Source organism: Anser brachyrhynchus (assembly GCF_964034855.1).
Source record: "Anser brachyrhynchus genome assembly, chromosome: 2".
NCBI classification, from domain to species: Eukaryota; Metazoa; Chordata; class Aves; order Anseriformes; family Anatidae; genus Anser; species Anser brachyrhynchus.
This window is the reverse complement of record NC_137695.1, coordinates 45,119,281-45,146,627: the sequence shown is the minus strand read 5'-3', so window position 1 is coordinate 45,146,627 and position 27,347 is coordinate 45,119,281. Positions and strand designations below refer to the sequence as shown.

The 27,347-nt window shown below is 44.3% G+C and overlaps 2 protein-coding genes across 6 annotated transcripts in view; both read right to left on the bottom strand.

The window, feature by feature from the left end:
* The window catches only part of NOD1 (nucleotide binding oligomerization domain containing 1), a 37,537-nt gene extending 17,925 nt beyond the window's left edge, over positions 1 to 19,612 (bottom strand). Inside the window, exons 1-9 of one of the 5 annotated variants that reach the window (XR_013945812.1) lie at positions 16,297 to 19,454; positions 14,710 to 14,826; positions 12,785 to 13,123; positions 10,748 to 10,922; positions 7,725 to 9,528; positions 5,541 to 5,624; positions 4,766 to 4,849; positions 3,119 to 3,197; positions 1,009 to 1,092 (exon numbers count right to left, since the gene is read on the bottom strand). Coding sequence is in view for 3 of the 5 variants with exons in the window: in XM_080578313.1 (XP_080434439.1) it covers positions 1,009 to 1,092; positions 3,119 to 3,202; positions 4,766 to 4,849; positions 5,541 to 5,624; positions 7,725 to 9,528; positions 10,748 to 10,922; positions 12,785 to 13,000 (2,531 nt within the window). In the remaining 2 variants the exon portion in view is untranslated. Of the gene's footprint in view, positions 1 to 874; positions 1,093 to 3,118; positions 3,203 to 4,765; positions 4,850 to 5,540; positions 5,625 to 7,724; positions 9,529 to 10,747; positions 10,923 to 12,784; positions 13,124 to 14,709; positions 16,243 to 16,296; positions 19,455 to 19,534 lie in introns of those variants that run through there. The other 4 variants (XR_013945813.1, XM_080578313.1, XM_080578314.1 and 1 more) reach the window with 4 other exon arrangements.
* A 453-nt stretch (positions 19,613 to 20,065) lies between these two features.
* Positions 20,066 to 26,831, bottom strand: GGCT (gamma-glutamylcyclotransferase). The gene is made up of 4 exons (XM_080578317.1): positions 26,675 to 26,831; positions 24,115 to 24,260; positions 23,257 to 23,392; positions 20,066 to 21,503 (listed from the first exon to the last, which is right to left on the bottom strand). The coding sequence occupies exons 1-4, from the start codon at positions 26,768 to 26,770 to the stop codon at positions 21,354 to 21,356; spliced, it is 528 nt and encodes a 175-aa protein (XP_080434443.1). The 5' UTR covers positions 26,771 to 26,831; the 3' UTR covers positions 20,066 to 21,353.
* Between the last annotated feature and the right edge of the window lie 516 nt (positions 26,832 to 27,347).

Genomic DNA, 27,347 nt, shown 5'->3' with positions numbered 1-27,347 from the left:
AGTTTAAATATATCTAGGTCACTGCACCTGCTCAGCTTTTAATTTTTTAAGCCCAGCTATAAGCTGACAGAAAGGAGGACAAGCCACCAGCTCTGAAATCCCTGGATCTGAAGTGGCAGCAATAAGCTCCCAAGAGATCCCCAAACTCCCCGAGCGCTGTATTTGTGAAGAAAACGGTGCCATGTGCCACCTTGTGGGGAAACCAAGAAACCTCATCTGTTCCCTCACCAGAGAGGCCAGTGGAACTGGGAGACAAATTGAAAGGATCACCACGATCCCAGTGCTCCAGCTGTGTGGAGGGACTCCAAAACAGCAGCAGCAGCCACAATACGCACCTTGAAATCCCCAGCTGGGATCTGAAAGACAGGCAGGGGAGGGGCTGTCTGTACACTGCTGGCTTCTCCCTGCTGTGCTGCCAACTTCACCCACACTAGGGCTTCCAGAAGGCTAGTTTGAGATTAATTACTGAACTCCAGTGAGATCCACATCTCATTGCCACTGACTTTGTGGTGTTGCAGCTCCACTGGATTACAGGCTGAACCTGAATTAAAAACACCGCAGTCCCTACCCAAACAGTGGATTGTCTAAGACTTACTTTGGTAAGAACTGCTGTATCTTCACCACAGCAACTGTTAACACCGAGCTCCCTTGGAGCCTGGTTCTGCAACAGCTTGTGTATCCTTCTGCTAACGCTCCCAGATCAAAATGGCACCCACTGACCATGTGCCTTCACAAATGCCAGTAACTCTGCGGCATGAGGAGAGGAGGTGCAGAGAGAGGAAAGGATGCCAGCCCTGCAACATTTTTAACTTGCTTTATGGCTGCACGGGGCTTTTCGATTCAAACAACCTGGCCTCTTGCTTGCACCCGGCACCTGTTAGGTACGAAGTGAAGACCACGATACCAGATGGCGTCCCAAGCTAACGAGTGGTGGAAAGAGTCACTGCTTCGAAGCGCGGTGGGAAAGTCAGCGCTATGTCGAGCTGCCAGGCTCAGCTGGGGTTTTACCTCACGTTCGTTAACGTGGGGTGGTTCCTCAGGGCCTCTGCGAACGCCTTTGCGCCTTCGTCTCCAACTTGATTACCCCACATCCTAGTGAAGACAGGAAAGCAGGAGATATCAGGTGTGTTGCCCTGCTGCCCCTCAGCATCGCATTCTCTCTTTTTCTCTCCCTTTCCCTCCCCCCACCAATACTTCCCAGGCTTTGAGGCTTGCAAGAAACCTGGCACGAACCATCCCCACCGAGCCAGGCATGTTCCACTCCCTGCACACCACGCCATCAGCCTCTCTGACTCACCAGTACCCTAAGGCCACAGCACAGAAGCAGCTCTAGGAGACAGCCTGCTGCAGTGCGAATGCTTTTGGGATCGTCTTGCTGTGCTGGGCAAACCCTCTGCAGCCCTGTACCCTTGTGGGGTGAAGGAGTCTTGCGATCTGTACAGTGAGCTGCTGTGACAAATACACAAAGTCCTAAATCCCTTCATTTCCCTGCTCAGCATTTGCTGTAGGTACCCCTGCTGCAGTTTTCCTGTTACCTGTTGGGCATGGACTGGTTGTTACACAGCTCAAAGTACGGGCCTTGGGAAGGATTCCCTGCACGCACAGCTGCACAGTGACCCGTACCCAAAGGGGTGACTTTCTGAAGTGAACTGCTCGATAAGCTCCCCCTTTCCTTCAGAGCAATATGGTAAAATGGTTACAGTTCCTTCAGTGTTATACCCAAGTGGTATCTCCTCTCTCATCAGCTGCCAAGAGAGGGATCAAAATCTCACAGGCACTGTATGACCCTGGGACTCTCCCACATACTTCTAAGGAACGGTATTTCTGATGGAAAAGCAACCCTTGATAACACAAAGCGCCAAGAAGAGGTGATGTGGTACAAGCTGCACAGATCTGATCAACATTAAGTAGCAACATCTGGTCAAATCCTTTCCACGCAGACCAACGGCTTTGACAATTCACCACGTATTCTAAGGCTTGAAAGAGTCTCTGCTGAGTTACAATTTTTTCTACAGAGCTCATGCCTTGATGACTCAGAGCTACACTCAGCTTGATGGGTAATTGGTTGGCAGCTCTTAAAATCAATTGAGTTTTGTGGTATCTAAACACAGCCACTTCCAGTAAGTTCCCTAGAATTTCCTTGTCCTTCAGACCCAATGCAGTTTGTCACATAAATGCTGAATATACCTGCTTAAACATGGCTATCCAAGCTATCATAAATCCTTGTGGAGTGACTATTTCCTCCAAAGGAGAAAACAGAAGTCTTTCATTGAAATTACAGCAAGCACAAAGGCACAGCAGACCCATCTGCATGACAACAGCAGTGTGCTTGCTGTTAACTATACTTGTGAAACGTTGTAGAACAACAAAAATAAAGGCCAAAATCTGATTGTTCAAACCTGATTTTCATATTCGTTACTGTGGTATTCATGATGGCCAAACAAAAGTTTTAATTCCATGTATTTGAGTATTAGACTCTAAGAAGAACATTTTCCTGCAGAGTGAAAAGAAAAACTGGGATTTGCCAGAGGGAAAAAATCAACCCGTCAAGTCTAGCATCTCTTCTAAGAAAGAGGACAGGGATCAAAGCTTTGGAGTACATTGAGATCTCCTTCCAATAACAGGAGGCTCTCAAGTCCAGGACATAAGGATGATGAGGAGTTCCTTTTTATTCTCAGAGCTCACAAATTTATCAGGACTTGACACAGAATGTTTGACAATCTTAACCTTGACACTCAATAACTAGGTACATCGCCAATAGTCATAAAACCATTCTTTCTTTTGTTTTGTTTTTTAATGACTAAATATTTCTACAACAGCTACAGTGCTGCAAAGGAAATAGCTATCATTACATTCTGTCTTCTTAGTTTGTCTCTCCTTTAAGGTTTCAACAGAACAGGAAGAAAATCATTGTGTGAACTGGAGAACAATAAAGCAGCCCCTGTTTGCCCCGAGTAGAAAATGTGGCTGTGCTTCTTCACCAGTTTGGTCTACAGCTGGAGGGGGAGAGGAAATGGGAGAAGGAGGGAAGGTAAGAATGAAAGAAGAAATCCTAAGGGATTTACAAATGCCTTGCCAAGACCAAGCCCTGAGCATTCCTCCTAAGCACTGAACTTACCCAATTTCAAACATTGTCTTGCTCTTCTGGATGGCCTGGGCGAGGCACTTCCCTCCTTCGCTAGTTATTTTGTTTGCTCCTATTCTGCACAAAACACATGAATTGATGAGGTACATCGCTTACAACAGTACAGCTATTAGAACACCAGCTCATGAAGCAATACAAGCATTTAAGGCTAATTAACTCTGGAGGCTAGTTACAGTTATCAAAGATTAACCTGGAGTAAAAAATACTGCAGGCATTTGACCTTCGATTAAATGAAGACATATTTTGTGTGTTGGCCCTCCTAGTAAGATGCATTACTGGGTAGAGTCTTGATTTTGGTGCTCCGTGTGTCAGAAATGAGGCTTAGGAACTGATCCCCAAGACAAGGCTCCCTGCCTGGTTTTTAATCTAACTCATAATATCAGTTGTTGCTGCAGAGTACATGAATTACATGCAGCATGATGCCAGAGGGAGCAGAGCATTTCTTGGTAGTGTAGCTCGAGAGGAGACTGCAGCAGATAAGCACAGACTAATAATTTCAGGTCTTTCTGTTCCGAGCACAGGCTACGGGTGGTGGCACAGGCCAATGCAGCACTGGTCAGTGGCTGGTGCTATTGGAACACCTTTCCTTTTCTTGGCCTGTGTGGGAGTATCACATGGCTGCAGTCCAAGAAAGAGGCAAGTCTCGATTGCATATACATTACTGTAAAGAACAAACCAACCCTCCAAACCCCTCAAGCCACTGAATTTACATAAATTAAAACTGGTTTGTTTGACTGACTTCAGGCACACGAATATGTATTCTATCCCAAAACAATCTCTGGGCTTACGAGGTAGCCTGACAGAAACTGTCTTCCAACAGGTTTTTTGGTGGAAGTTAGACGATTAAGTAAACAAATCACTCTGTTAAAGCAGTGAGAGAACTGGAGAGCTCTTGGGCTTCAAAATTCTGCAAATATTTTGAGTGGGAAGTATGTGGCCTGTGTGGGGTTTCATAGCCAGTTAGTGGCAGAACAACGCCTAGAACCCAACAATCCCTGGCTGTGGGTTGCTACCTTCATACCAGCAGCTGGCATTGCTGTAGTTACCTTCATTTTCTGCTGTGGTCATAATTAAACCATTGGTTAATGATTTACCTTTATGTCAAATCAGTGTTGTGCATGGCCAGACAGTTATGTGGAGAAGTTCCAGGAATTAAAGGAAACAACTTACCGAGTGAATTTGGGTAATTCCAGTGTTGAGGTATGACACTAGCACAGCATGACCCCAACGGCCCATAAAAGGCTGGATATAAAGAAGCCTGGTGCTAAATGCAAGTGAATTCACCCACTGCAAGGGCCAGCAAGGTTCGTGCACCACTTAAGCCTCACTCGAGTGTTCAAACTGGATTTAAGTAAAGAGTAGGTCTCGTGCTCTCCCCTTTTGCCTACTACCATATTCCACTGATAATGCAATGCAATCTTTACTAAAGACTGTGGATTCAAGAGTTTCACCTGCTGCCATTCACTGCTAGACTACTGTAAAAAATACATAAATGCAATCGAAGTTATATGTTAGTTGAAACAAAATTTTTGCCTTTTTTCACTCTACCTCCCTTTTCAAGTTGCTTTACCTTAATTATGATACTGTATAAGTATAAAGGAAAAAAAAAGCCCAACTTACTTAACATATTCAAGGCTTGAGCATTCTTCAATGAGTTTCGCAACATATTTGGCTCCAACATCAGTGATTTGATTGTTGTATAAGCTTAAAGAAAAATCACATTGGCAAAAATAGGTTATTCCTGCTGTTACTTTAATATTTACAACCTGGATGTTTTATAAAGCACACAGAGCATCTATCTTTTTTGTACGGCTCTGTACACATGCACAATTGCTTGTATTTCTATTTTGATATGCCGTTAATATTGTGAAGGTCTAGATATAAAATACAAGAGACCAGGCTGTAAATCATGGGAAAATATTTGTACAATTTTTTTAATGCATGGTCTCCTCAAGCAAACAAATCTTCCCTTTATTCCTGTGTCAGTACAGAAATAACACCGCATAAGTCTGAAGAAAAAGAAAACACCAGAAGAATGTATTTTCATTTTTTAAAATGTCATAAAATCCCCTTGCAAATATTAGTGAAGATCAGATACCTGAGCAGATGTACTTACAGTAAGGCACTGGAAGAAGGAGGTCATTCTTGGTATTCACGCTCACTTCTCTAAAAGTCATTTTTATGTAGCCTCTTAACCAAGAGTGGGAAGCCAGAGCTAACATGCCTACCAGCTTTAACTTGATTAAGAATTAAAGTTTTTAAAAAATGTTACTTTATATGTTAAAAAAGGAGGTGTCTTTGGTTCCCCCCCACCTATGCTGTGTCAGCACTATCAGCACTGCAGTTTTATTTTCCAGTATCAATACCTAGTGCTTTGCTCCCAGTTGGTACGTACCCCAAGAAAGTCACAATTTTGTACTTGGAGAGTTCTTCATATAATATCCTTACTCCATGATCTGTGATTTGATTTACACTGAGCCTGGGATGAAAGGAAAGAAAAGAGAGTTAGAATCAATAGAGATTACAAGTGTTCATCCCCCATGAGTTAAGGAATGACTGGAGGTCTGTGCAGTTCCCTCTGACATTTCAATAGGTTCTTATACCACGTATTAAAAGCAATTAAGGGAAATGTGAGCTCATTTTTATATGGTTCACTTCAAAAACAAAAGAAAACAAAAAGCCCCCAAACACCAAGGCAGTGTTCTGGAAGCTGTCCATAGGCCTGAAAACCATAAAATGTGGTAAGTCAGAAACCAGAGACAAACACCTCATCTTCTTCCCGTGCTTAGTGATTGCAGAAATTCCACTTGATGCTAGCAAAAACAAGCTTTCCAGAGCACTCTTGCAACCTTCTCTCTGGGTACCTAGTTAAAGCCAGACGTCTTGAAAGGCACAACACTTTGAGGCTCCACTGAATAAAGGTTGTGAAAAGCTCTGGCCAGGAAATGGAACTGCAGTCCCGTAGGTATGCTAGATGTTTCCAATTTATTGTCCCAATTACACTCAAAACAAATCAATGTCAGTCACTCACGGAATGAAAATACTTTTTTTTTTTTTTAAACAAAACAAAACAAAACAAAAACAACTGAAGCTTTTTCACTGTGGCTAACTGGACAGGTTCCTGTGAAACATTCCAATTCTGACAAATCACATTTTCTAAGGAGAACTGTCCCAGTGAAAACATTTTGACCAGCTTTAGTTTCTACACAAACTCTGAAGCTGAGAGCTCCTATCGCCAGCAGCCTCCTGGGCTCTTGCTGGTTGGTAACGTGGTCACTTTGAAACACACTCGCACAAAGGAGAAATCAGGATGGCATTTCCCCACATCAGAGCAGACTGATTCTTTGAAAGGGATCATTAAGCTCTTGGAAACCTTTCACTTCTAATGACCAAGTTCTGTAGGACAGGAAAAGTCCTAACATGAGAAAAATCCACAAAGACAAGGTGGGTGCCTAACAGTCTGCTGAGGTGCTGCAGACAGCGTTAAGCTCCCACTGTGCAGGGCATGATTGTGTGACACGGACAAAGAACATAAGACTGTCCTTTTCTTCTTTGTTTTGTTTTGCAGACTTACGCTTTTTTCCCTAAGTTTCCCTATTGCTTTCTTTTGGGAGGTCAGCTGATTCGCAGCCTACTGGAGACACCGAGCATCAATTGCTTTGATCTAGTTCTAGAAGACTTATAGAAGGGGAAAAAAAAAAGGCAGAGCAAAGCCAATCAAGAGTAATAGATCCATTCATTAAAAAAATATAAAAATCTCATGAGGCTGAAGGAACTTCAAAAAATAAATACTTGAAGTTCCTGTTTTTCTGCACCTGAATATTTGGCCAAATAAGGCATGGCTACATTACACAACCTCAGCAGGTGGAACAATGTGGCCTGTGATGTTAGAGGTGGAATTAGTTTGCCCCGATCACACCAGCTCATGTCCTCCCTCCACATCACCTCAGGGAAATACCACAACTAACACTTGAGCTACATCCTTTCATAAAGTACTACATGTCAGCTTTTATTCTGTGAAAGCCAGACATCTTGGCAGGACGTAAAAGCAAGACATTCACAGCATTTGATCATGGGTTACTGTGAATGGCAGATTCTCTCTCACCCTGTATGTCCAAGGGCAGAGACAGGCTCAGACAATCTTCAGATATAGGAGGAAGAATTTCTGTTTCCTTTCTTCTCCCCTAAGCACTTTCTCCCATAAAAATCCGCTTTTGAGAAAAAAAGTTTGTGATAGAGCTAACTAACAGGCTTAAACAGTCCTGGCTTCTAAGGCCTTCTTACCACCTTTTCTGTTCGAGTTTCCAAATTCACTTGCCCCTGCTCCTGTGGCTGACTGAACAAATATTTCATAAGACCTGAAAGTGGCAGAGTTGGGGGTAGTCAAACCTCCAATCCAAATCATGCTGCATGAGGCTATTTCCAGGGTTTGATTTCTGCTTTCAAGGCCAACTGCACTTTAATTTCCAGCAGCAGTGAGAATTTTCATGTTTCTCCGCTTTCAAGATCACCTCCTCTAGCCCCGCTGTTAGTGGAATAAACCAAGCCTAAGCAGGAACCAGCTCATACAAACTCCTACCTGATCACGGCAAGCTTGCTGAAACAGGGCAGCAGCTGTTTTATTCCATAGTCATTGATGTTGTTGTTGTCCAAATCCAGAGCCAGGCGCTTCTGGAAGTGGTGCACGACAAAGGAAATGGCACTGCAGTCAGCAGAGTAGGCATTGCAGTATGTCAGCTTGATGTAATTGGCGTGCATGCGTTTGGCAGCCAGCTTCCCCACTTTCTCGCTTTGAGTCTCATAAAGGCACCTCAGCATCCAAACAAAATTTGGCTGCACCTGAATCTGATTGTAGTTGAGGAGCCTGGACCGAGTGAGGCCCTTCAGGTGGGATTTCATGCTCTCCCCAAGGTATGTGATGAGTGTCTTTCTCTTCCTCTTAATGACTGCAGGCAAAACTAAGTGCCTGAAGAGCTTCTGCTTGGATCTGGAAAGCAGGCCACAAAGGAAAAGGTTGGTAAAATGGAAGTGTTCGTTGTTTCGGAAAGGATCCTCCCCTGCCAGGTGTTTCTTCAACCAAGGGATGTGAAGGCAAGTAGGCTGGGCAGTCTCAGTGGAAGAGCATTCATTGAAAAACTGAAGTAACTCCTTGGTGCCTACTCTCTCTTCAATAACCACGAACAAAGCTGTGAAAAAAGACTGAAGGGTTAAGTGCAAGAACTCATAAGTGGACTGACTGTCAAAGCCAGTATAACCTTTAACTGTCCTGAGAAAACCCAATTGCAAATCTTCTTCAGAGATGTTTGCTGCTGTGACCTCCTCCTGCTCGAAGATAAAGAAGGAGTTCCCCATCCCTCTGTATGCAATTTTACCCAAGGCTAGAAGGGTTTCCTTTCTTGCTTTGAACATCTCTGCTTGACTCCTGGTGTTGTTCTTCAGCAAACTTGTTTTCAGAGACCGGTTCAGATGGACTTCAACCATTAGCAGAAACACATCTGTCAACGTAACAGAACAGTCTGGAAGTTCGTGGCTGTCATACATGGAATGGAAGTGTTCGTAGCATTTAAAGATAATCCAACAAAATAAAGGCACTGAGCACAAACTGCAGAGATTGGGGTTAGCTTCCAGCTGGTTCAATACCAGTGTTCGTTGCCCCTCATCTTTGAAAAACATGGCAGTGTATTCCTTCAGGTTACTGCTGGAGAAACCACGGAGCAACACCTTCTTTCTAATGATGTTTCTTTGGATCTCAGTTCCTGTCCGTGCTGTAAGAATTTTCTTGGATCCCTTAAGAAGCTTTCCTCTGAGTAGGCTTACCAGCAGCACCAGGGGGTGGATGGGTTCATCGGGTGAACACATCTCAGGAACACTACTGAGATCAAAGTTGGAATAGATCTCATCAAAGCCATCAAACGTGAAAAGAACCGTATGAGGGAATTGCAAGATGTGATGGAACACCTCTGCGGGGTCCTGGTCTGGGTAGCAATTATATTTGAAGAGCAAGTCTTTCAAACATACGGCTTCATCTTCCTTAAAGCAACTAAACATTCTACATCGGAAACGGAAGAAAAATTTGGCCCCTATATCCAACTGTTTTCTGGCCCACAGGCTTTGTATCTTCTGCAGCAAGATAGATTTTCCAATTCCCGCATCGCCGAAGACATAAATAGTCTCTCCATCCTCATTAATTAGCCCAACTGCATCATCAAAAAGGGCTTCTAATTGACACACTTCACCTAGGCTCTCATTGGTGAAACTGACCATCTCCATAATACTGTTAGAGTAAGTTTCTTCAAGCAGCATCTCTTCCCTCTGAGCATACGACATAACAAACTTGGAGTCTCGTCCCAGCTCATGTCTGAGTTTCTGGCAATACCTGCTAACTAAAAAGACAGTGAAGTGTTATTAAAAAGCCTGTTGCATATGATGGCTCACCTCCGTGGGAACTGTGAGGGGCAATAAGTTAAAATAATTCTTCTGTAAAATCAGTTCTTTGGCAGATTACTTCTATGGCTTTGGGCCGCCATCATTAGTCTCTTGGAAAAATCAGAGATTTGCTAATGAAATTGCTGATGAAAGAGGTAACGTGTAAGTCACCGTCTCCTGAAAACCAGTACTGGCTCCAAGACACTGCAATGCATTAGGAGGCTTCCAACTTTAGCTGAGACTCTAAGTCAAGCCCTTGAACCTTTGTTAAAGATTTGTCTCTGCGAAGACAGGGGGTTTTGGTCACAGATTAGTTTTGGCATCTGCCTTTTTACTCTATTTATATTCTACCTGTTACTTCTATCAGGCAGGTGGTCATTCTTTCCTAACTTGTTTGGTAATTTTTATTATTGCAAATAGAAAGCATGTCCTTTAGAAGCAGGCATCTCAAAAGATCTTTTTTAGGCTGACACAGAAAATGAAAGTCCTAGTTATTGTGCAATGTTGCATTGGGTTTTTATTGCAACAGAAGCTTTACTTCTGATGGAGGCAAAGTAATGCTTGTATATTTATATAGTACGAAAAAACCTCTCAAGAGCAAAACAGGTATTCCTGCTATACTTTAAGTCTGACTTTAAGTCTAAGGCATCATTTAGGATCATAGAATAATTCAGGTTGGAAGGGACTCTGGGATGTCTTAAGTCCAACCTCCTGCTCAGAAGAGGACCTTCTAGGAGATGAGATAAGGTTATTCATGGCTTTATCTAATGGGATCTTGAAAACCCCAAGGACAGACACTCCACAGCCTCTCTGGGCAGCCTGCCTCATTGCTGACTGCCCTCACCATGGCACACTGGCTATTCCATTGCCAAAACAAGACAGTGGTGCTAATAAACCGTAGGTGGCACAAGGTGGATATGCCATCATGCTATATATCCACAAACAAATAGAGAAAGAGCTTGACTTTACCAAAACATGGCATTAAATCAACATGACTGTTGCATTATATGGTGTGCCTTTTAATTCTTTGGCTACCACTAGTAGCAAACACAGCACGTTCACATGTATTTTCTCTGGCTATGCCTTCCTAGACTCTCTTATTCTCCCATCACCTGGTTAGAGCTTCCTACACAGTGGGGCAGGTTTAACGAAAGGGATATAGATGCATGGCCTTACCTGGATCTGTGTTTACCACAGGTCTGCTACAAATATTCTCTGAAGGCTCGTAACCTATTTCATCCAGCCAAGGCTGAAGTTCATAGTAAGCATCAGTGACTTTCTGTAGGACACGGATGAAATATTCTGAAACTTCTTCTCCCTTGCTTTGAACCAAGTCTAGGATTTTGCGAACCTGAAGAAACAACACGTGAAATATCATTGATGCATAGTGATAACTGTTACATTGCTGGACTGTTTTAGGATCCCTTTTGGACTGGAACAGGATACTAAAATCAAAACTGGTGCTTAAAGAACTTGAATTCAAAATCTAGCTCTGAATTTCAACCATCAAAAACCTCACTTACTGCTTGTATTTGGATGTTGCAAGAAAGTCAGCTCTGCAGATTAAGGTCCTGACTTGTAGCTAAATCATATGCTAAAAAAACCAACGTGGATAAATACTTCTCCTCAATAGGGAATCTGAAGGATTAGCTCAGCCTGGCTGAGTATATTTTAAATCCCAGGCTGGTTAAAACAAAAAAGATGGAGGGGTTTTCTCAGTGACCTAAATTCATTCCTCTGATTGGTATATATTCCACTCACATCTAGATTTACCTCTGGATCCTGCTAGATCCACAGTAGGGCAGGCAGAAACTCTCTCTGGATCTTAATGCAGATCCAAAAAACCTACAATTCTTTCTTTTAACACAGCAAGCCAATACAGCAAGCTATCTCTGTACAATTTACTTATTGCCTGCAACTATTATTGAAACTAATGGCTACCAAACAGTGTCTGGAGCAGCTCAAGGCGAATCCTTCCAAAGGCAAACCAGAGCCTGATCTCTGTGCAACCAGTACAAGGCAACCCCAGTACCGAATCCTCCTCAGGACAGAGCAATCATTTCGGGGCCCAATTTGAATGTCTGGATCCTCTTCTTGCTGAGAATGAATCAAGAATTCAGTTCTAAAGCAAAGGGTTTCTAGAGCCTATGGCCTCCTGTGAGCATAAAGCAGGGTGAGTTACAGGGACACAGCAAAAGCACGGCATTTTTTTGACAATTTGTATGCTCTGAAAAACAATTTTAACCCTTCCAGACAGGCTCCCACAGAGTCCAGTTCACTTACTATTGTGGCCTGCTCCCTGTCTCTGCTTAGAGTCCTGATGCACGGCCTCCCCCTCAGCTTTGTTACAACAATCATGTATATTATGCTGAACAAAAAGAAATGGAGATGATCGTACAGTGTGCATTTATTCAGCTTTGACCTTACACACAGTGAGCACTGTGTTAGCGTTTCAGCTCGCCAGCAAGAATGATTATTTTATGAAAATCTGCACTGTTAGTTAAGTCCAAGGTCTCTGAATTCTTTATGGTTTGCCTGCCCCTAGTTGTGATACTATTCTGAAGCTGCATGACTGGTCAGGGAATGAAGAGCTTGTTTTGGGTCACGATGCAAAGAGCAACTGTGCACATCTGATGATCTTCTCCTATCAAAAGAACAGAAATTAATTTTTGCTACTGATGCCCACAGATGAATTCCAAACCCCAACGTGCCAGGATGTATCAATTTTACAGACAAACGTTTACAATGTCCATAAGTCTTTAAAGAGAAGGGAGGGTATGCACGTGGACAACACGCAATGATGAGCTTCTAAAATAATATTTAATTTCCATCTCCTCCTGTAGAGCAGGCTGATCTGTCCCATGGCGTCCTGAAGTAGATTTTTCTTGCAATACTCTACATTATAATGAAGGCTTGTGTGCAGCAAGCTACACTCTGACGGCCACTGTGGTCACCTCCGTATCTGAGGACAAAGCTGCAGCTGGGGACACAGAGCAGCAATTATCAACCTGCTCGCTTTTGCAGCTGCCATCAGGCTTACAAGCAGTGCCAGCAGTGCTGGAAAGAGATGTGGTAGATATGCTTGTCCAGAAGGAATGGGGTGGGGAGTCTCCAAAATAACAAAGACTGGGAAAGACATCAAGCCCATAAAACCCAACAGTAAAGTTGAAAGTAACAGAACGTTCAAGTTGGCTAGTGAAATAAAAATAATACCTTATCTGCTTGAGTTGGAAATTGAACAACAATCTCGGCGTCCTCGGTAGAGAAGTACTCATTGTTAATCAAGTTGTCAATCAAACACTGCGTGTTTCGGATTTTACTGACCAGAAGCTCTCGGTATATCTTCAGCAAAGCAATGAAGGACGGAGGGCTTGTTCCTGGAGGTTTTTCCACAGAAATCTCCAAGTTAGCACAGAGTTGGCCTTCCATAGTTGAGACAGCAAGAAGCTGCTCCGTCTAGCCTCATCTTTGACAAACTGTTTGTCTGTAGTGAAGTGTCAGCTTGGGGTTAGCTTCAAGGAAACAGGCGATCTCTCCTTCACGTTACTGAGCCTGTAAAAGTAATTGCAAAGAGCCTCAATTTAAACGTTATCCTGGGCAGATACATCCCTCAAGTAGCCATCAAAGAATAACTACATCTTCTGCAAAACACCACTGACAATTTTATCCAAAAAACCCAACCTAATATCTTCCTCACGTACTTCCAATCATTTGTTCAGTTTTTGGAAAAAAAAAATTAACTACTGCAGGCAATCTCCCCTGTAATATAAATACTTCACTGCAGCTTGCCTCAAACAACAACACTTGCATCTGCTTTGTTAACTGCCTGTTCTTCGTGCATAATTGAATATTTTTATTAGCTTTTCGTGTTTCAATAGACAAAGCAGGGCATCTGTCCAAACACAGCTCGACAAGGAAATAAAGGGAATAAAATTATATTTCATAGCAATTAATTCTGTAGGAAGAATTAATTTATAGTAGCAACTCCCTTTGTTTTCGGTTACAACAAAAGTCTCTGTGTAAAATTTTGCTAGTAGGGGAACTGTCCTCCTAAGTGAGGCCTTGTGAACTCTCTGACAGTCCTAGCTAAAGGAAGGAGAAGCGTTCAGCTTCAGGGCAGGTTTGAGAGGCAGTCCATTTAGCTACTGTTTAGCCATGGACCTTGTACACACAATTTCCCTTGCAAAAAGGAGATACTTTGCAAGATCACGACCAAACGATCTCCACGCAGACAATGAGAATTTGCACGATTGACAGGAATTTCTAGGAATTTCAGTAACAGAGGAAAAAGTACTGCTGCTTCAGCAGGTCAAGGGATATTTGGAAGAACGTTCTTAGATGCTGATTATAGACATATCGACAAAAACAAAGCACAAAGTCCTTCCTCGACGACTCTGTAAAGGTGCCAGCTTCGCGGTTTCAGAATTCCCATGATTTCCCAGGATGGCGCTGGCAAACTTTCCGAATGGTCCCCAGCACCCCCCTGACAAGGAACAGCCGAGGCCTTCTTCCAGGTCCCAGATCCGTCCAGGTGAGCTGCTACTGGCACGACCTCACTTCTGTGGGGTTCCATACCAGAAGCTGCAGTCTGCATCAGCGTAGCTTCTCCTCCTTGGTGCTGGGGAAAGATGCGGTGTAAAACACCACGTTTCAGCACCAAACAGCCTAGCTCCTCCGATTTCAAGAGGTTGTAACGCGTGGTTGCTGACCTGCACAGATGAGCCCCCCAGAGGCTGAGAGCAGGCAAATCCCCGGCACAACCGTTCGGGATCGCAGCCAACTCCAAAACTGCAGAACTCTTTCAACCAAACGCGATGTGACCAAGTGAGCTGGCTTTCTTACCACGAGTGAGTGACTGCATCTATTCAGACAAATCAGCCTTTCATTGCACCATGCACATGACCCACCAGATCGAGTGGCTGACTTCTGAGTCACTCAGCTTCCTAGAAGCCATGCTGGCACATCCCTTTGTTTAAGAAAACACATTTCAGAAATGAACTCTATCATGAAGACCAAACAATGTTGAAAACATCATTTCCTCTAAAGCTTTTGCAAGCTTTCAGTTAAAGAGATAGAGTCACCTTTAAAACACAGGCAACAGAAACACTAACACTTTTCTCTCAGGACACTGCACCTACCCAACATTTCCTGCTGGCTTTGGTTGCTCTAGGACCACGTTATCCTAATGCACGTTTTCTTCCTAGTTTGTGAGGACTGAGGCAAACATCCAGGAACCTGTAACACTGAACCAAGTGCTGCCACGGGTACAAAATAAATAGAAATATTTTCTTTACTCTTTCAGTCCCATCTACAAAGAAAGTAAGGAAAAAAAAAAAAAACCAGCAAAAAGACAAGAACATGGAAAATATGGAAAGATCAGACGGTCTCAAATATGCCTGCCCCTCATTTGAGTGAGTCTACGTCAGTAAAGAACATGGTTGCTATTAGAAGAGGTTGGCATTGGTATGCTGCATGAGAGAGCACATTCCCTTTCACATAGAGTGAATTGCAAGACAGTGGAGAGGAATCAGAAAAGTATTTACGGTGAAGGCAAGCATCAGGGGAGAAAGGGAGAAAAAGCACAAAGGCAGAACAGGGAAGCTAGAGCTGGCAATATTAAATCCGCGCATGATGACGTACTCACTGATATTTTCTGTAGGAATATTAAGTTCAAGATTAAAAAAAAAAAAAAAAGACAGTATTGGAGAAAACAGTAACTTTCACCAGTATCTTTCAATAAAGAAAATGGAAAATTTCCACCATCCCCAGACAAAGAAAATGTCACGCCAGATGAAGAGCTGAGTGCCTGAAGTGGTGTTGGAACAGACCTATCTCCTGGCACATGCAGTTAACAGCAAGGCACGTACCTGCATGTTTGTAACAAAGTGCTACATGAGGAAACTTCAGGTCCTACCCAGACTAAAGCAAACACAAAAATGTTTTACAGTAGCACTTTTAGGTGCAGCAGCACCTACAAGTCCTTGCCAGTGTGGGAATGTGCTTATTCTTTCAGAAAAACTGTCCATAGGATTCGGACATACACAATTCTGCTTTGCTAGCTTCAGGTTTTTTGAAGCAGGAGACCAACGTGTTGACATTATGAGGTATCAGACTTATCTGCAAGTCTGTCATCTCTTTCTGGAAAGAGTCCCAGCTTCCACGGTGCTTTACAATGGCCTCTTTGAGTGATGGATCACAGGGTTACAACATACTGAGTCTCCTCTTACAAGGTTCTGTTAGTTTTATAATGCTAGCTTACACAGCTAGCATGTTTAAAGGGAAACGCTTATGTGGCTTAGAAATGTATGTTGAAAGCAATCACTTGCTAGTCCATGGAGCGTGTATAGTGTTTTCTTTCTTATCTCAGGCACTCCAGCTGCTGGGTCCAATTCCTGTGCATCAGTCATAGGGATGCTGGAAGAAAAGGCTGAGGCGTACATTAATATGGGGACACCTCCGTGCACCGACCAACGTCTGAAAACATCCTCGGTTGAGAACCACTGCCTCATTTAACAGCCATTCCATTTCTGAAAGGCCTAATGAATAAAATCATTCCTAAAAGCCACCCTGAGCTTCTTACAATCCTTGTTAGGGTATCACTAAGTTACAATAAAGAGAGATCTAACACAGATTCTAACAGCAACAGCTGAACATGAGCACTGAGGTTTGTACAAAGGGCATATACGTGGGGAGAAATTGAAAGATTTGCCAGCTCTAACAAGTACCTGAATCAGCAGACCACCTAAGGAGGATGGGAGAGAGGCAAGGACAGTGATACCAGGGCAAAGCAGGAGCCTGGTATGGGGAGACAAGGAGACAGACACACATGGGGCAAAGCTTCGTATCTGGGAACAGAATGGCCTTCTTGTTCCTGATGGGAAAAAGAAAAAATAAAGGTTTACTCAAGAGGCTGCCAATGATGCCATAGTGGAAATTAAGTTAGTCTCTTTGAGGAGAACAGCTTCAGCCAAGCGAAGAGGACAGAAAACAGACTATCAGGAATTAAAAGGAGCCAGAGAGCAGAGTGATCAACCCATCAACTGCAAAGGCAAATGAGACAGAAGACAGTCTTGGCCAAATGAAGCATCAGTGGGGACTGAAGGGATGTTAGAAGCAATAGCAACACTAGCAAGGGATCCTTATCACAAGCCTGCAAAACTGAGAGTAACAAAGAGGAAGCAAGATGGGGATCAGGCCAGGAATAAAGAAGGAAATGAAAAAGGGAAATGAAATTCGTCATAGTAAGAGGTACAGCAAAAGTACCAGTGCTTACAGCAAAGTTTTATGTAATCTATGTCAATAACCTGCAGCAGTGCTGATAGCTTCCGAGAGAAGGTATTGGCACTTTATTTACTGGCTCTTCTGACTTCCCTCTATTTAAACTCTCGGCATTGCACAAGCATATATAGTTATATTTCCTGGCCCTGCCCTTCTCATATCCTCTTTTCACTAAGATTGCCTGCTTTCCTTCTAACAAAACTGCTGTGCCTGTTCAATTTCCAATGCCGCAAGTCCTCTGGCAGCGAAGAGTATTCTGTTTTACTGGTAGCACCAACATTTATCACAAAAAGGTCTTACTAAATGTAAACGCTGTAGATAAAGGGGCTGAAGGGTCTTAAAGAATAGCGAAAAAGAATTCCACATTTGGGTAAACTAAAGGATTAACTCTTCATTGAGCTCATTGCTCCCAATGAGATTGTGTAGGAAGAAGCAGCAAAGCCAACACAAGAAACAAATTAATTAAAAGCTGTCCTTCGAGGCAGCAAATTTAAGACCAGACAAGTATATTTCTGAAGAGCTGAAAACTCAGTCGATAGCAAGTTTCTTCTGTAGTTATCAAATGACTATTTTGTAGTATTCAAAGCGCAATTACTCTTAGCAGGTGTCTCTATGAAAATAGTGCCCCCTTTCACAAGAAAATCTGAGCCCTTTGTGTCTTCAGGTCAGATTTGCCTCCTGAGAAAAGCTATCTTACAGTGCTCACCATCCCACTGCAGGGTCATTAAAGCAAAGGGAGAACTGGAGATCCTGACATGCTTTTTCATTAATAACAGTAATCTTGGCTCAGTCAGGCCAGTCCAAACTCAAGTATTTGCTACCACTGGGAGAAACAGAAAACAGACTGCTTATCCACATCTTATTTCATGTGTGCTACAACTTTTTCGAACACAGCAAATAACCAAGAACTTATTTCCACACAGCATTAATTTCAGAGTTGTTTCTGATTGTCACCTCACCTTTAAAAGAACTTTAACAATTTTACGCAGTACAAGAACAGTAAAAACGTGCAGATGTTAGAAGCAAATGGGCACATACACTACATGAAAAGTCTGCATGTTTTGATTAGAAGCGATGCAATTTATTTATTTCCCAGAGGTAAGAAAAACTACCCTTTATTTTTATAGCACAAATGGTGCATTTCCAGAGGTTGCAGAGTCCCTGTACTGATCTTAAAATGATATTCTGTATCTATGAATTAAAACACATTAATCATACTCCCATTTATAATCTCTTTGTAACTATCATAACCAATGCTACAGAATATCAATAAATGTCCTGGGAGCCATACATCAACATCACAGTGGTGTAAATCCATTATAATTCTTGTGGTTTTGCACTGCTCTGGGGTCACTGAGATCAGCACCTTTCAGTGATTTTCCCCCCCTCTTTACCCTTTGACTATTAGTGGAAGCTTTTGTTGCCATCTCCAGCTGTTTGAAGAGCAACAGGTAATAAAGAACACGTAAGAAATAATTTCTACCTCCATCTGGTAACCTGACAAGCTTTTGCTTAAAAGGCAGAAGCTTTTAAAGAAATATTCATATCCTTCACAGGTTTTGCTGCTGTATTTCCCAATAGCACACTTTTAAACAAATGGAGCTTTACCTACCAGGCTTGGAGTCCCTGTTACCAAGTCCTTGTCAAAAAGATTTTATGTGGCTCCCTGATAACTGCTTTATGGTAGGCTTCAGGAAAACATTTAATAAATAAGAAGGAGCCACGATTAAAAAGCAAAGGAATAGCCTTCAGTCAGAGAAATCTTGGAGATATATATATATTTTTTTTTCAGTGGAGGAGAAGGGGAACAATTTACTAATATATTTAAAAACTTGAACTGCTTTTCTACTATTATTTGCTGTTTTCGCGTTCAACTTGCAGTGAGGTCTGTAACAGAAGGTGTAACTGGCTGAACCTCACGACTCTCCTACTTCTACTCCCCAAGACTTGTTGCAGTTGTCAGCAGCAAGCCGGGCTGGTTACGGGCACTGCACCCACTGAAGATCTCTGCTCCGTCGTGCCTGTGCATCCATCACTCCGGCAGGACGGGATCTTGTGTGTGGGCTGCTCAGAGGTCGTGGTCAGGCACTGTTCAGTGCTCCGACAGCAAGGTGCGGGCGTGGAAGACCACCACCACCCTCCCGCCATGCCCTCGCCACAGCCACGAAGCGCCAGCCCCGCGTGCTGCGGTGAACAGCTCCCACCTCTCCCGCTCGTTTTTGGCTAATTTTTGCGTCAATTGGCAAAATTAGGCACCGAGGCCTAAATGACTCCTGCGTGAGTCAGCGCACACAAACGGCTCTTCGGGCAGCTTTGCGACAAGTAAACGTTTTTCTACTTATTTCCCCCCTCGCTCAAGGACCAGGCGAGGCGGGGCCGTGCCCCGCCGAGGCGAGCGACGCCGTGAAGGCATCCTCCCGCCGCGCTGCCCTCAGGACGAGGGCTCGCAGCCCGCTCCCCCCAGGCAAGCCACAACACGGCCCTGGGACGCCTCACAGTCTTGCAGCAGTAACTCCGATTTCTGCCCTTAAACCCCCTCCCGGCTGCGACCCCTGCCCCGCCGCCCACCCCTCCCGCCGCGACATGGCGGCCGCCCCCACAGGGGGCGCGGGGAGGGAGCGATGCCGCCGGCGGCGCGGCGCCCCCTTCGCGATCCGTCCCGGCCGCCCCGTCCCCTGCACTCACCGCGGCGAGACGGGACGGAGGGCAGGCAGGGAGGAGCGGTGCTTCCCCCGCCCCCGGCCCGCTCCCGCCCCGCACACGGTGCCCCCTCCCCGGCCAGAAGCGGCTCCTCCCCGCACAGCCATGGCCGGAGGCTGCTTCTCCCTCACAGCCACCGCCGTGCCTCCTGCCGGCACCTCAGAGAGGGAGGAGGCCTTCACCGCCCCCCGGGCTTCCCCTCTTTTCCTCAGCATCAGGCATAAAGTATCCCTCATCAGCTCCCTCCAGGTGTTTACTTTCCCTTTGCTTCTTGCAACAGTAAAATACCCCCTCAAAAGCGCCCAAGGAGCCTGGTGAGGACAAAGCAAAATAAGCAGTTGTGGCATCGAGGAGCTGAGCCGCTTGTGTTCACACACTTTTAACCTGTATACTGCAATTTCACTCATTAAAAGTGCAAAGAGAATGAAATTGTAAGTTACAGTTCCACATCGTCAGCTCCAGCTTATATAAGTGACACGTATTATTGAATCATGCATTGAGTAGGCACGGGAGAGGTTTGGTAATTGCAATTTTATTTACCCCAATCTCAGACCAGACAGTGTTAATACAGAAAGTATCATGTTTTTCTCTGGAGTTGTGGTGCTCAACTCCAGCAACAGTCATACGACATCAGGACAGCAACTATACACCCCTGGCAGAAGTTTACAGAAAACAAAATAAGCAGAGAAGACATGGTAAGTTTACTATTTTTTCATTTCTCCATCTAAGCAGTCACACAGTGACACTGAGTATATCTTACAGTACAGAAAATACGACAAGGTTCAGTTGTTTCACATCTTCCAGGTTGTGTTTTTCCCTGTCCCCTAAGACTAACTATAGGGGTTGCCAAGTACCGTAAAGATTGGTTAAGTACTGTAAACCTTACAAGTGTTTCCAGTTTTGTAGGAAATTGTCACAGCTGTGGAAAAAAAGGCAAAGTCTGTTAATCTGTGATTTAACAGACAAAACCATGACACGTGCTAAGATGGATTCACATAAGTCTTGCTGATTTCTCTGGACTTTAGAAAAAGTCCTAGATAAGTAACAAGACAGTTAAAGTAATTTTTAAAACCTCAAATATCTAAAATGATTTATTTAAAATCTGTTGGTTGTACTTAACTAGTTCACCTATGTTGATTATTAGACATAGAAAGAGGGAGGCTGTTCCACTTTGAATAAAATTCTTTACTGAATGCAATCTTCAGGCGTGAGCTGCCTTTCAGGCTAACGCTTCAAAACATGGAGATAGTTAATAGAAGAGGAATATTTTTAACCATGTAAATGTGAACCCCACAGCTTCGGACAGGTTGGGCTTTAAGACCATTACAAGCAGCATCAAAGAAAAAAGTTTAGTATTGCTTTAGAGTTGAGTCTACCTTACACTCTAGTAAGTCTTTGAAATTCTTGGTAACTTAAGAACAAAGGGCCTGATCCTGCAGCCCTTATTCCTTAGAAGATAACAGATGCCAAAACCTATGAAGATGGCCTTTTTCTTTTAAAAAAGTCTGTAAACAGGACACGTAGCATAAGTTTTTGTGCGGAGCTCCATGAGAGTTACAGAAAGATAAGTACAGAAAGATAAGTACATGCTGAAGCTTTTGCATATTTGTAAATTAAGCTATACTAATACAAAGTGAAGATGTTATCAATGTCAGTTTGTCTTCAGATGGCAAATTATGTCTAACAGCTTACTGTAGATGCACAGCAAACTCATCTTTTCTTGAAAAATAAAGAAACCGCTGATCAGCACAGTGAAGAGAAGGATCTAAATCAAGGTGAATGGCCAAGCAAGTGCAGAGGTATTCTATGCAAAATTTGTTTTACTTGCTTTAACAGCAGCTTCAATTTCTTCAAAGATTGGCACTGGTCCTGCATAGTTATTAGTTTCAATAGCTTCTAATTTCTTTTGATACTCAGTTGGCAAGCCGTTCTGTTTGGCACCCATGCAGATAACCTATAGTCAAAAGGGGAAAAAAAAGTCAATAATGTTAGGAGGGAGAGATCCCTCCAAACATTTAGTCATACAGAAAGGACCAAGAGAAAAACAGGTACCACCAAGGGAGACCCCTAAGATTTTGAAATGCTACCAAAGTGCCCAAGACATGATTAACCTGTTAATTCAGTCATTCAGATCAAATCCAAAGCACAACAGTGAATACCTAAAGAGGTTATAGGAGTAATAGAAACAGATACTTAGCTTAGGGAAAACAGATTCCTTGGAGTTTGTTACTGCAGCTTTCCTTCTACATACCAAAAACCCTCAAGTTTTAGTGCAAGAGAACCTAAGTGACAGGGGGAGGAAAAGAGGAGGCTGTAGGAGCCAAGGCTTGAAAGAGGCACTAGCAAGTTGCCAAATAGAAATGAAGAAAGATAAATACAGAGACTTTAAAAGCTGACACCAGTGTTAAGTATTCTTTCACACATTCAACAACCAGGAAATCCAAGGATGTGGTGTCTGGAAGGGATAAACTTTGCCACAAAAAGTACCTTGCAGTAGATGGATGTAGCTCGCTGTGTGCAGATGCAGTCACCTGTACTAAATTTTTAGACCTCTTGTCTGGTTAACTTCGGTTAAACAAATAAGCCAGGGCAGGGTGGGGGGAGAAAAAGAGAACTACAAACCAACCCTGGCAACAGCAGGAGAGAATGTTTAACTAGATAAAGTTGCCAATATTGGAAGTCTGCTCTCACAGCATACTAGTGAGAGCTCACATGCAGCAGCAGATTCCACATATTAATTCCTTGAAAAGCCCTAAAGATCTGTTTTGACAGGAAGCAGGAAAGGAAGGGGGAGGCTTGTAAAGCAGCAACACCTGCTTTCTAATCAAGCTTTCTCTTAAGAAATCCTGCAGCAGCAGGCCTTCGCTGTGCTCCTGGAAGCTGATTTGTGGGAGCTGAGAGAGGAACATGGGATTTCATAGGCTCAAGCCCTGTTTCTTTGCTTTTGGTAGGAAAAGTCTACGTGTTACAGCGATGTCTGTCTGCAGTTGCTAGCAACTGCAGACAATTCACAATTCCAGACATGCAGTCATGCCACCTGAGGCTAGTCCCGCATCAGATCTCACAGGCTAAGCAGGTCAGGCCTGCTCTGTGACTGGGTACTGTGTCTCTGCAGAGTCAGTGAGTTGCAGTGTTGAAACACTTCTGCCTCACCAGCCATGAAGTGAGGACCCTGCAGTGCCCTACAGTGGTGCTAGAAATCCTGTGATCTACTGATGATGCATCTGGTGAAAAGAGGCAGATGGACTCGTGCATTAGAAGATAGTAAGATAACTTATAAGGCAATAGGAATAACCTGCGTCCTTGGGACTACAAGCCAGGTGCTGTATTCTCCCCACAGAAGCTTCCCTCTGTACTTTGTGTGGAGTGCATTAATTTTTCATTCCCAAACAGAGAGTTGCTGCATATATGGAAAGGAGCTGACATCCTTCAGAAATTCTGGTGTCAGTCATAACTAATTCATGAGTTAAATAGAGGCTTCATGTAAAGCAGAACTAAAGCAGAAAATAAAACTGATTTAGTCGTTCTTTAAGAGCTAGCAGTCCTCAGTAAGCATCGTCACACTAGAAGATTGCACAAGGATTATGTTACACCTTGACATTAGAATTACTCATGCCTTTTATCTACTGTAAATAAGGTACTTATTAAACAGGACAGAAGTACTGCATTATGTATTTCTGTTCTTTCTCTCCAGAAGCAACGCCTACCTTTTTATACTGAGGAGAAGGGGGACCACGGACATAGTCCTTCATCTGGTAGCTTCGACAGGTCAGAACCTTTCCTGCTTGAGTGTGGACGTTAACTTCTATTGGGACATAAATTCCATCTTCAACTCCCTCTTGCCTACAAAGGACATAGATTCCTTTCATGGCCAGTAACTGATGCATGGGTAACAGGCATCTTACATCTTTCAAGCAAACTGTGCAATTAAACCTATACATTTAACATGACAGAATTCAGGACACAACACTGATCTTCATGGTTAAATGACTTACAGAAAAATAATTAAAGCAAAACATATTCCAGTACTTTTTGTGCTAACTGCTTTCATACCCAAAAATAAGTTTCTAAAAGCAAGTGCTACTCCTTATTCATCGATTCAGCAATGGAAGAAAGATGACTAAGAAAGGGCAGCTAGCTTGCAAGACTAGAGAGTATTGCTTGAGAATTAGGTACTGTGCAAGTCTTGTAATCTACAAGAGAAACCCAACCTAGATTATCAGAATTAATAAGTAGTCCTGTGTGGAGCCAGGAGTTGGACTCGATGATCCTTGTGGATTCCTTCCAACTTGGGATAGCCTATGATTCTGCTGTCATTACAAAAGGCAAAAAAAGAAACCACTAAATTAGCTTTTGCTTGAAAACAAGGCAATTTTAAACTCAAATATTTTAGAAGCCAATAAATGTACTATAGAGGGGAATTCACATATTAAAATCCAAAGTGTCGTCTTGATCCCAGCAAAAGCTTCCACACTGCCTTTTACAAAAAGCAAACAAACAAACAACACTACTACTTTTGAATTGCTCTCTAAAGTAACAGAAGACAGCAAAGTTAAGTCACCTACTTATCCAGTGAACTTAAATTGCTAGTGTTCATTTTCCACACTAGTCCCCATACTTCGTCTCCAGGGCTCTGAACAATGGTAGCTGTACCTCCATGCCAGACGGGACTTGTCCTGCCTTGATGATGGCCAAAATCGAGCTTAAAATCCTGCAAATGAAACCAATGCAGAAAAATCAATTTCCACTTACGATAAGGGCTGTTGGCTATTCTTGACAAGAAGGGGGCACCTAAAGCAGAGCCTACAAGAAGTCAGCTGGAGCCATGGAAGGAAGAACTCACACTCACATAGGCTGGATCTGATCCAGCTTCAGCTCATGCGGGGCTGATGTCAGCCTCTTCCGCCCCCCCAAGAGAAACTGTAGCCTTGGGACAAAGGGAAGAGAGGTCTGGCAGAGCTGTGTTGGTAGAAGTCTTGGTCTGCAGAGGCCTGCATCCACCTAAAGGTTAGCTAACACCGTCTGAGGTGTGCCATGAAGGAGGGGACTGACTACTGCCTTCTTCTCGTTCCTCAAAAGACATGCCTACCTGGTGCCCATTCCTTCACAACTTTTGGTGCTGTTATAAGACATAAATGCTACCGTGCTGGGTCCAGGAAAATAGTAATGATAAGCCTCCAAAACAGTAATTTTTTTCCTCACGTGCTAACAGAAGTGCCCAGGCATATGATACCATCCTGTGTATTTTCCAGTGTTACATGGCATCTCAACACTCAACCAGAACACTTTTGGGTATTTTTAAGTCAGGGTATATGCCTCTTTGAGTAAGCTTATTCAAGTGCTGCAAGTCAAAACATTGCTTTAAAAATCAAGTATTTCTTTTTCCTGTAAGCAATACCAAATATTATCATATAGGCAAAATACAATAACTCGTTCTTGCATTTTTTCCAGTATAATTTCATATCCGACTTCAGAGAGGCCCAGTTTCCCTTCCAATTTGTACACCTTTCACTAGCCATAGAGAAGGGGAAGAAAAAAGCCTTAAGGAAGACTACCTGATCGATAACAACAACAAACCAAAAAACTGGCAAAGGCAGAAGTTATTATAAAAAACAAAAACAAACAAAAAAACCCAACAAAAACAACTAGACAAGCTCACGGCTTTGCTTACTTCTGTTCACCCCCTTTTTAAGCTGTAAGAAAACTTTGATTTGAAATACATGCCTGTATATATTAATATATTTGCTTTCGGAGATGTTACCTTCTTGTAACGTGCCCTAACACATATGGGAAAAGGCTGCAGAAATTGAGCAACTGGAGGCTTACAAAAAACGGAGGCTTTGCAGCCTCTTTTCATGTTATTAAGACAACATGCTCCTAGAGCAGCTTAGAAATCAATCTGACCCTTTGCACACATCCTCAGTGCCAACTACCAGCAATTTTCCAGCTTGAAGCAGCCGACCGGAGCCCCCTGGCATCAGCAGGCACGTCGCAAACCGCCAGACGTCTGACAGAAAAGCCAGCGGCTGACCGAGAGCTCTCCAGCAGCTTCCTTGTGAGAACCCCAAAAGTCACGTGAAACCCAGCAAGAAAGCTGAAGCACTGGGTTGGGTTTTTTCCTCCATTTGAGGCCAAGCGCTTTCCACATCTTTTGTGTCCGATCCTGCTGGGCACGCGGTGCATTTGATGTGCCAGCAGTGTCTGAAAGTGCCTTGGGCTTGACAGGATCAGGCCTCAGCTGCCAGCCAGGACAGAGAATAGCTGGCTCTAGGGGGCTTACTGATCCGTCTGGGAGATGGTAAGGAGCTTATTCATTACATGTTTTTGGAACTTGTTCATATGCTGTCTAACACAGATCATTTCTTGCCAGGAGAATCACAGAATCACCTAGGTTGGAAGAGACCTCCAAGATCACCGAGTCCAACCTCTGACCTAACACTAACAAGACCTCCACAAACCATATCACTAAGCTCTACATCTAAACGTCTTTTAAAGACCTCCAGGGATGGTGACTCAACCACTTCCCTGGGCAGCCCATTCCAATGCCTAACAACCCTTTCAGTAAAGAAGTTCTTCCTAACATCCAGCCTAAACCACCCCTGGCACAACTTTAGCCCATTCCCCCTCGTCCTGTCACCAGGCACGTGGGAGAATAGACCAACCCCCACCTCTTTACAGCCTCCTTTAAGGTACCTGTAGAGTGCGATGAGGTCTCCCCTGAGCCTCCTCTTCTCCAGGCTGAACAACCCCAGCTCCCTCCCACAACCCCCAAGAAGCCCTCGAGGGGCATCCTAAGGGTGACGCTCCCCCAGGGGCCGTTCCAGCCGTTCACCAACACCCTGACGGCCACACGCTCGGGGTTCCGGGCCCTTATCAAACCCAGACCACGGGCAGGTACTGCTGCCCGTCAAAGCCAGGCTGACATACTGACGTTAGATAGCTGGCAGGAGGGAAGCGGCACAGCCAGGGCGCAGGAAGGCTCCGGCTCCAACTAAAACCCCCGAAACAACCCCAAAACCCCATGACGACCCCACCCACCCCTCCCCGGGCACCCGGACGGGCCCTTCTCCTCCTCCCCCGCGCCGTTCCGAGGCCCGGGGTCCGGCTCCGGGTCCCCTCCCGCACCTGCAGCCGCGCGGTGCCGCAGGGCGCGGCGGCGGTGCCGAGCAGCAGGCGCTCCCGCAGCAGGTTGCTGCCGTACGCGAAGTACAGCGCCTCCATCGCGCCGCGGGACGCGCCCCCCGCGCCTCGACCACGCCCGTTTCCGCCGTAGCCACGCCCACTTTCCCTTAACCACGCCTACTTTTCGCGGTAGCCACGCCCACTTCAGGGCAGCCCGGCCCCGCTATTGGCTGCCCGCCCGCGCGCCGTGCTGGCGTCACGGCGGCCGTCGGCCGGCGGGGAGGGGTGGCGCGGGGGTGACGTCGACGGTGGGCTGGCAGGGGAGGGGGCGCCGCCATCTTGGGGCGGTGCTTGTTGGGGGGGGGGGGGGGTGCGCTGCAGGAGTAGCTTGTGGGAGGTGTCGGGAAATTATAATTCGTCATTAAATGCGTTGAATTAAAAGTGAGGTTCTGATCCTTCCTGTCCGTCAGTTTTCCATTTATTTTTTTTCCCCTAAGTAGGATTAAATAGGGATAAGTACACTTGGAGCCCTGCGTTCAGCTCTGGGGCCCCAGCACAAGAAGGACACGGACTTGATAGAACAAGTCCAGAGGAGGGCACAAGGATGATGAGAGCTGGAGCTTCTCTCCTATATGGGCAGGCTGAGGGGGTTGGGGTTGTTCAGCCAGGAGAAGAG

Bases quoted from the DNA above. Each gene is read 5' to 3' on its own strand.
- GGCT (XM_080578317.1), bottom strand. From the start codon at position 26,770: ATGGAGGCGCTGTACTTCGCGTACGGCAGCAACCTGCTGCGGGAGCGC. The intron at 24,261-26,674 runs GTGCGGGAGGGG...TTTCATTTGCAG, and splicing joins GCGGCACCGCGCGGCTGCAG to GATTTTAAGCTCGATTTTGG. The intron at 23,393-24,114 runs GTAGGTGACTTA...TGTCCTTTGTAG, and splicing joins AATTTAAGTTCACTGGATAA to GCAAGAGGGAGTTGAAGATG.